The sequence below is a fragment of the Solanum tuberosum genome, unplaced genomic scaffold (genome assembly GCF_000226075.1).
Source record: "Solanum tuberosum cultivar DM 1-3 516 R44 unplaced genomic scaffold, SolTub_3.0 scf00004, whole genome shotgun sequence".
Classification (NCBI taxonomy): domain Eukaryota; kingdom Viridiplantae; phylum Streptophyta; class Magnoliopsida; order Solanales; family Solanaceae; genus Solanum; species Solanum tuberosum.
The window spans coordinates 1,761,283-1,770,801 of NW_006238930.1; the positions used below are offsets into that span (position 1 = coordinate 1,761,283).

General features: G+C 37.2%; 1 protein-coding gene and 2 long non-coding RNA genes across 4 annotated transcripts in view; 1 reads left to right on the forward strand and 2 right to left on the reverse strand.

The window, feature by feature from the left end:
- The window catches only part of LOC102599197 (chorismate mutase 1, chloroplastic), a 6,174-nt gene extending 4,461 nt beyond the window's left edge, over positions 1 to 1,713 (forward strand). The window contains exons 5-6 of the mRNA XM_006338350.2: positions 942 to 1,034; positions 1,201 to 1,713. Of these exons, the coding sequence (XP_006338412.1) occupies positions 942 to 1,034; positions 1,201 to 1,434 (327 nt within the window). The 3' untranslated portion in view covers positions 1,435 to 1,713. The remainder of the gene's footprint in view (positions 1 to 941; positions 1,035 to 1,200) is intronic.
- Positions 1,714 to 1,746: 33 nt separating this feature from the next.
- LOC107059839 (uncharacterized) lies at positions 1,747 to 4,030 on the reverse strand. The gene is made up of 3 exons (XR_001472980.1): positions 3,852 to 4,030; positions 1,894 to 2,069; positions 1,747 to 1,803 (listed from the first exon to the last, which is right to left on the reverse strand). It is a non-coding gene; the product is annotated as an uncharacterized lncRNA (long non-coding RNA).
- A 2,095-nt stretch (positions 4,031 to 6,125) lies between these two features.
- On the reverse strand, positions 6,126 to 9,080 carry LOC107060347 (uncharacterized). Of its 2 annotated transcripts, XR_001473268.1 has the most exons (6): positions 9,053 to 9,080; positions 8,631 to 8,665; positions 8,271 to 8,377; positions 7,252 to 7,311; positions 6,480 to 6,524; positions 6,126 to 6,373 (listed from the first exon to the last, which is right to left on the reverse strand). It is a non-coding gene; the product is annotated as an uncharacterized lncRNA (long non-coding RNA). The 2 variants fall into 2 exon arrangements; XR_001473267.1 differs by having other exon boundaries at positions 6,480 to 7,311.
- Between the last annotated feature and the right edge of the window lie 439 nt (positions 9,081 to 9,519).

Genomic DNA, 9,519 nt, shown 5'->3' on the forward strand with positions numbered 1-9,519 from the left:
GGTGGGAGGGGGGGGAGGGGGGGGGGGGGGGGGGGGGAGGGAATGGGTGACTAACAGTATCTTACATAAAAAGGTAATCATAATTCTTTCCAGTACTATTAATAGTTGTACATATATTACAATTTACAATACAAAAAGTAATGTTGCTATCTTTAAAATTTAGACCGAGAATTAGAGAAGGCCTATAAGAATGACTGATATTGGTAGCAGTGTAAGTTTTCGCTTGAAAGGAGAAAGACCAGCCGAGCAGCTCCCAAGGGTGTGACCTAGTGGTTAATGAAGTGGTTGAGAACCATGAAGTCTTCGGTTCAATTCTCAGCGGAGACAAAAAATAGGTGATTCTTGATTCTTCCCGTCTATCCTTAGCCTTGGTGGACAGAGTTACCCGGTACTTGTTACTGGTGGGAGGTGGCAGGTATTCCGTGGAATTAGTTGAGGTGCACGAAAGCTGGTCCAGACCTAACATTGCAAAATGTTTGTGCTGGGAAAAAATTAATTTGAACAAGAAGAATCATAGACGAACAGCGGACTTAGTCCGCACCTACTGTGCAGGAGTATCAGCCGGTATTATATGATACTGAGGTAATAGATATGTATAGGATTTCGTACGATCTATTGTTGGGAAGGATGACAGCTAATTAAATGATTTTGGAAATTTTTGTTTCTGATTTGTGCCCTCTAGACTGCTTTTGCCTTCGTTAGTGTGAAATTGACATTCAAATTACATTAACGCTAGTGATTTAGGAGCTGTTATGTAGCGACATATCTAATATGCTGATTTCAGAATTTCCGTTGGTAACTGGATACGATAGATTAGAAAGAAAACGACACCAAGAAATTGCCTTGAGATTCCCTACCGGTGTTCTTATCTGAAAGCATTCTTCTATCCACTGCCTTGAGAGTTTGCAGGTGTACTCAATGTACCTTATAATTATATGCAGGCCTTGTCAAAGAGAATTCATTACGGAAAATTTGTTGCCGAAGCAAAATTTCGAGCTTCACCAGATGTCTATAAGGCTGCTATAAAAGCACAGGTAATCCATTTCCTGATACGTCCACTTTTGTCTAAGGAAATTGCTTAATTTTATTTTTTTTGCTGAAGAGAGTGAATTCGGCTTAATTTCTGTGCTTCGTGAATTCGTGTTAAAGATACGCAAGAGCACTTATATTTGATATTTTGTGATGGCTATCATTCTCCAGGACAGAAACGGACTGATGGATTTACTAACCTACCCTACTGTTGAAGAGGCTATCAAAAATAGAGTAGAAATGAAAACCAAAACTTATGGACAGGAACTGAACAATGGACCGGAAAATGTAGGTGATCCCGTGTACAAAATAAAACCATCCCTAGTTGCCGAACTGTATGGGGACTGGATCATGCCATTGACAAAGGAAGTTCAAGTTGAGTATCTTCTGAGAAGACTGGATTAGGGGGGAATACACTTGATGGAATACATGACCAGTGAGTTATTGCGCGAATATTATACTGTTCCACCAGATGCCTATAAATATATGATGGGACTTGGTTTCTTATAGTGATTTCTAGCATTGTAAATGAACATGGAGGTGTTAAAAAACTAAACAGTGATTCTTCTCCTGGGAATATGTCGATAAAAATCTGTTGTAATTTATGATTTTTCGCCCTTGAGAAAGTAAAAGAGGGATATGTTTTTGAATAATGAACATTATAAGCTGGTCTTTTCCAATGAATTCCCATGCTGTTTCTGTTAGTGCCGCTTTTTGTTTTTTTCAATGTGCTTTTCCAGATTTGTTTAAAGGTTTCATATACAGCTCTTGTTTCTGCACGATGGACAAGAACATTTAATTAGTTGAATAGATTTTCTGTCATCATTGATTATTAAAACAGACGAGCACTCAAGGACAAATTACCTGGCACAAGTGGCATATCATGAACAGTCTTAATATTGTTATTTCCTGCTACCGTTCTTGAAGACTCGCTCGTGGCAAAGAACTTCTTGCTTTGGTATAATAGAGGAGCTGAAGGACTTCCTCTACTATTCCTCCTTACAAACTCATCAATCCATTTATGCGAGTTCCCATCCACCCTCCTAGCAGAGAGCATAGCTCGGGGTGTCAAGTAATTATTAAGATTTTCTTCACCATGAAAATGCATGTGTCAAATCATTTCAATCATAATGGTATTCAGAAGGACCTGAACTACGATCAATTCCCCCTATACTGGCCATATTCTCTCTAGAAGGATCATAAAATTTGAGGTCAAACTTTGCAGGATTTGGGAACAAGCAGTCCTCTTTTTCCAAATTATTTATGGCAAGGACCAAGAGAATATGTTCCAAACTATAGTAACAACAACTTCATGTTTAACAGAAGTTTCAATCCCATTTTTCTGAATCTGGTGACAAAAAAATTGACCTTTGCAATGCCTTGCTCTGAGTTTTGCACCTGGAGAAGTTCTCAAAATATATTTCTTGCCTCTAGGATACCTTTGATTTAAGACCTGGTTAAGATCATCAGCTACTTCAAATCCAACACTATAATAACTATCAAAATGATCCATCATATATCAGGCTTCTGTGCAAAGAACAGCTCCGGGTAAATGTTTTCCTTCTCTCATGCATCACATTCGAACTGTCATCAGGATCAAGAGACTACCTAAATGAGGCATCTTCTATTGATCTGCCAGCTATAATTATTCTCCCATCACAAACTTATTAACAAGCATTACCGATGTATGCAATAAATTTCTATTAAAATCAGAGAGAAACAACAAAGAATCATATCATTTCAAAAAGTACTTGGTCAGAAATCAAAAAATTAATATACATCTGGATGTCACCATCTCCTAAAGATAGCAAAGCTCCAAGAAGATTGATGTAACAAAAATCTAGATCTATGAAAAATTGGCGTACATTTTGAAAAAAAAAACTGCAAAATCAATTTAAAGGGAAGCGAAATGATTGGGTAAGCAAAAACCAGTAGACCGGAAGAATGGTCAGTCTAAGAAGCAGCGAACGCATTGCAATAAGAAATACAACACTCCAATCAGTAACACAAATACGTATGGCATGTCCTTTTAACATTGGCCGATTTAGTTTTGCAACCAAAAGAAGTTAGAAACGTGGTTTTGCATTGTTCACCTGTAATAAATGGGGAAGTATTTTGTTCTCCGGGAACAGCTATGACGCAAGGGCCTTGCCTGCCAGGGGGTACTATATCAAATACTTTGAAGTCCTATACGATTAGTAATAAATAAAGATTTTAAGCCAGTCTTTTAACCTATTTATTTCACCCACATTGAAGTTTCAAAAAAAGATTAGGTGTTATGATATATGTTTTACAAAAAACAACCCAAACCAATTCTCACAAAACAAACCCCAATACAATAAAAATAAATCCAAAGATTCAAGTTCGTTTCCCAACCCCCAAAACAAGTAAATAACAGAAAATCTCACCTCGAATTCCACAGAGAGGTCGTTGAAGGCACGAAAGTCGAATCATATAAAGATCTTGGGCAGCTTAGGTTCAACAAAAGAAGTGGATATATCTGAGATCTAATTCGTAGCTCAATGTCAGAAGACTGTCAAAACTCATCGCTGTGTTATTAAGTAATTTATTTATTGGTCCTTTGAAAACAAATCTTGGATTGATATCTGCATTAGAGGGTCAAGGAAAACAAGAAAACCGTTAAAAACAAGCATTCGATATAGTAAATGTTAAGCAAAGATTAATTGTTCAAGAAAATATACTGAAATAAGTGGCTACAGAAATATTGAAGGACCTGCAAATTAACCAGTGGTTGTTAGGGAAACAAAGTGTAGAAACGATAACTTATAACATCTCTTATCCATCAATTTGTGCCTCTATACCTTCACTGTGTAAACATCAGGACCTGAGATGTATCCCGAGAGCTTGAATGAACCATCGTTTGCATTCAATTTGTTAAGGGAACTCAGATGTAACCCAAACCCACTGGACAGTAGCGGCAACGGAGAAGGAGAAGCACGTGTGCAAAGCAGGTCATCTTCATTGCATGATAATGAACAAAATCTAATAAACCAGACAGGAAATATAGCTGATATAACAAAGACAGACTTTTCAATATCAACAATTTTGAAGGAGACACTGGAATGCACAAGGGCGATTCTTAGCACAGACTCTTTCAGAGAATGCAAGACCCTCTTTGGGCGTCCGCATATTATATATGCAAACCAAAAGATCAATCGACAGAGTACAACTTTAGAAGTAAAGTATGTAAACCAATATTTTTCATTTGTTTGAATTGTGAGAAAACTAGAAGTACTTGGAGTGCATTTGGTTCTTTCGAAATGGTTGGTGGTAAAATACATCACGAACAATGACCGCAAAAGAAAAATCCCAAGAAATTTACTTATTAGTAAACATCAGTCTACTCATGTATCAGGTAGGTTTATACAGAATTTCCTGTTGTACAAACATTTTGTCTACAATCATCAATTCCAAGGTACAAACACTCGTCGTCCTGTAAACAGAGTGCTAAGAACAAAGACCAAGTTAGTAGGTTTATACCTATCCTAATAGATACTACCAACTAAATCTCAAAAGAGCTTTACCGCCAAAACCTTACGATATCCATGTCGCCTCACATGAGTTTTACTAACAATTTCCAACAAAGAAACGTCAGAAACAGAGCTCAGAGCCTCTCCTTTAAAGCCAAAACTTGCTGGGAAAGCATGCATATCATCTGAATGGCTGTATTTTGATGCCGCTGATGTAAGGAAGCATACAAAACTATAGTTAAAATGGCCAGACAAAAAGAAAGCATAACAAAAGATGAAAGAAACAAGCACATATTGTCGCCAGAAGCTGGGTAGAAGTGCCAAAGCACCAATATATATATGTTCCAGCTCAACTTCAGCTGTTATCAAAGGTGAAAAGCGCAAAAAGGTTCTAAGGTCCATTGCGGATGAAAAGCATTCAAACTGCAAATCAGAAGGGCATGGGTTCAATATCTACACATTAATCATGGAAAAGATATTGCCCCTTATGCATAGTAAAGGGGTAAATTTGACCCTATTTCCTTTTTTTAGCAAATTGAGGCTCAGATTTGTGTTACGATAAGGCCAAAGAGAATCCAACCACACCATGGCTGCAACACACGATTGCATGTGTGATTTATGCTTCTCAATTACAGGCCATACTGGGTTGCCCCGTCAAGATACAGGTTGAGTAATCTCAATGCCCAAATTTAGTAAGCCCAGAAATCATCACTGCCTCTTCATTAATTTTCATAGTCATGTTGTTGTTGTATAGTTGTGGATATTGCCTTATGAGCATACGTTCAAGGGTGCAAAAATGAAAAGAAACCCAGAAACTCTCTGCTGCCTCATTCTTGCCTTTTATAGGCTAATCTAACAAAAGGGGATTCACAAGACTTCAAGTGTCTTTCGGCCAATTCTTTCTCCTGAGGCTCAGATTTGTAATAAAACCAGTCAAAAGGAGACAAAGCAACCGCCATGGCTGCAGACCTCGATTGCAAAACGGAGATGCCTTGCTGGGTTGCCTCGTCAAGATAAGGGTAACACCATTTCCTGACCCAACTCTATACAACTTCATTTTTCATCATCACAGCCTTATCCTATGATTAAAAGCTAGCATTGGTAGATAGACCTTTACCTTCAAAACCCTAAGATATTCAGATGGCCTCCTGTGAGTTTTAGTGAAAAATTCCTACAAGACACGTCAGAAATAGAGCTCAAAGCCTCTCCTCCTTTAAGGACAAAGTTTGCTGGGAACGCATGCATAACATCTGAATGGAAGCATTTCGATGTCCCTAATGTAACGCAAGCATACAAAACCATAGTTAAAATGGCCAGACGAAAAGGAGGCATAACAGAAGATGAAGGAAATAGGCACATAAACTGTCTGCTTAAGCTGGCTACAAGTACCTAAGCACCAATATGTATGTTCCAACTCAACTCAACTAAACTAGAAAAAATAATCAGAACATTTCTACATACAGTAGTGATCAACAAAAAATATATTTCATCTCTCTCTCTTAGGAGTTAGGACGCAGTACAAGTAAAACCACAAAAATGTAAGCATCAATATTTTGTGTTGTGTACAGCCATACCAGTTTTCCCAATTACAAGTAAAACCACAAAATAATAAATAACAGAACATCAGTAAAAAGATATTAATGAACAAAAACTGTCAAACAGCCTACTTGATCAAAATATCCTATAGACTACAACAACAATTCCAAGTTAGGAACATAATATTTGTTAGGCAAAATAAATTATGTACAGCAGCATCAATACAATAGAAAAGAAGATGTCAGTCCAACATTTTGCAAAAAAAGATTGCCATATCTTTCCCCCATCAGCAGTCCATCTCGTGGAGACACCAAATCCTTCAAAAGAAAGCACAACTTCAGGTGATGAAGTAAAATAATAAATTGAGCAGAACTTTTTGCACATCAAAATGCATCAGTCAATGTCAAAGAAACTAATACTTACCATTGTCATCCACCTTAACATAGCAGGTCCCAATGCCTATAATAACTGATACCGAATGGGAAGTGGAAACTAGGTTAAAGTTCAAACTAAGAGTAGACAACTTAAAAGAATAACAAACATAAAAAGAATAGTCCTATAAGGAAGTAAATCTCATGGAAAAAGGAAATAAGAGTTCGGATATAAGAATATTCATTTGGAAAAAAATTATGATACTAGATTGGAGCATCATACTAATAGGAGAAAAATTAGTTTCAAATTTTCATGTAAAGCATATGCCCTCAACATCAGAAGTAGCAAACGAAGGAACATAAGAATTCATTGAAGAGCCTCACCGGTCACTGCCTTTTGTGCAACTAGTCTAAGCAATTAAAATTGCATAATAGCACAACTTGCCATATTCCCAGCAGCTCGCCTCTATTGATCCTCAAAACATTAATAAAATCTGAAAACATATAATTCCCCATTCTCTTACACAGCACAATTTCAACTTTTAAGAAACAACCAAAATCAAAAAGACTAGACCATGTAAAGGAAAATGACCACTGAGGGAGATTGGCGAAAGTCTGTCCAATCAAGTGTCTTAATTCAAAATACTACAAATCAAAACTTCTTATAATTAAACTACTAGCTGTTCGAGTGGGGCTTTCAAGAACAACTCCACAACTTTCATTCGATACCTAGTAAAATCATAAATGAGTATTGAAACGTAAAAAGGGTAAACAAGTACCTTGAAGGAGTGAATATGAGAGCTAATTAGTGTCGAAGGACTTACCTGTTCAAGAAATTCTAACAGATCCACATCAGTTAGGTTAACGCCCAAAATACATGGAACCTGTACTAGCAAGAAAACAACCATTTTCTTATGAAACACATACAAGTGAATCCTGTTAGCTTGTGGAGTATTTCCTAAAACATGAATGATGTCATGAATATTTTCCAAAGTAAGTTGGAAGCTATCCGAGCTTCACGGCCTTATTATAATTTAAAAAGAGAGAACCTCTAGCATCGTCTTGTTACTGATGGTACTGGAATAAAAAAGTTCTCCCCTTAGAAGTTACAATTCATAATTCACTCGCTATAATCAACACAATTAAAACATAAAATGGACCATAAGAGACAGTGCGCACAAACGACACTTGAAAGCCTTAAACCCAAAAATCGTTATTGCTTTAAACAAGATGGAGCACAGAACTGATATGAACTGTTGTATTGATACCTCAGAATGGAATAACTAGACTGAGCAGAAGTGCTTGTCATGCTTTGTTTTCCACACTAGGACAGGCATATATATCAGAAGGAGGAATAGGAATGCTAAAGTGAATAAGCTATAAAGTATAGTAAAAGATTCGAGAATGTAGATGAGTAATCTCTCCCAGCCCTTGTGTATTTATACTCTACAGGCGTAGCTTTATTCCCAAGAATTCCTAATCTCAATTCATCTTCATAACAGTTGATGTCACTTCCTTATCCTGTATTAACAACTACAATACCTTTCCCTTCTAAGACTAATTTGCAAAAGGTTTCCATGTACTTAAACTTTTTCAATGTATAATATGACAGAGACAAGTATTAGACAATATTACTGCAACAAGTGTGACAGATGTTGGCTGCTTGTGAATCAGATTTAGGTCCCTGCTACGGGCTATAACCACACCAACTTCATGCTCAGAGATAGGTTTAACTTTAATGAATGCCGCAAAAATTAGTGCAACGGATTTCTGGTAAATGGCAATTTTATCAAGTTCCATAGACTAATTGTGATAAAAATCTAAACAAAGATCCGTAACTTACCTGGTAAATGATCTTGATGCTTGCGGATGAATGTTGCAGGTCCAACACCAGTTCTGAATTTGGCCAACATAGTTGTGTAATAATTGGTAACCAATTTCAGGGATGACCTGCAAAGGCATGGTCAAAGACTCACAATCAATGTCACCTATTATAAAGAGTTTCAAGACTTCCCCACAAGCCAAGCGGCACATGGCAAAGATAAACTCTATAATTCACATTAGATGACCATAAATGTACCAATTCTTGCTCGGAATCAAGATAGGTTGTTGTCCTCCTTTGTCCAGATAGGACCTCATAATTCACTAAGTTACAGACTCCAAGTTGAAATAACACATCAATGAGTTTTTAGAAAATCATTACCTTCTCAGGCAGTTCTTCCATACGAATTCGGTCATCTACAGCATGAACATGACAATGAGTTTAACGTTGCTAGAATCGAATAAAAGATCATAATCTTGACTATGTAGAATCAAGCAAAAGATCATAATCTTGACAATGTAAAAAGGGACGCACATTTATTTTGACATAAGAATATACTCCTCCGCCAAACAGTCACAGAGTGATGAAACAAAAGATAAAACACCTATGTAGAAATCCCATACTCTCTACTGTCTCATTCTTGCCTTTCTTAGCCTAACCTAACAAAAGGGAATTCACAAGACTTCAAGCGTCTTTCGGCCAATTCATTCTCCTGAGGCTCAGATTTGTTATAAAACCAGGCAAAAGGAAACAAAGAAACCGCCATGGCTGCAGACCTCGGTTGCAAAACGGAGATGCCTTACCGGGTTGCCTCGCCAAGAAAGGGTAGCTCCATTTCCTGACCCAACTCTATACAACTTCATTTGTCATCATCACAACCTTATCCTATAATTAAAAGCTAGCATTGGTAGATAGACCTTACCCCGGTCCTTTGTGGGGGACTAGAGAGGTTGTTTCCAATCGACCTCAGCTCAAGAAAATCACAGTCCACAACCAGTACTGGGAAAAAAAACCAGAAACTGTAGTGTACTCTATCTATGTATCTTATCTTTTTTAAGAGTTGTTGGTTTGTTTTGAAAATGGAAGAATCATAGGCAAAGCATAGAGAAGGGAAACCACCCTTGAATAGAAATTTCATTATTCTCTCTGCTGCCTCATTCTGAGCTAATCTAACAAAAAGGGGTTCACAAGTAATTACTTGCAAAACCGAAAATGCAAACAAGCATAAGTGCAAAACTTCAAAAAAGATCGGGGCTTACTAGAGAAGGGA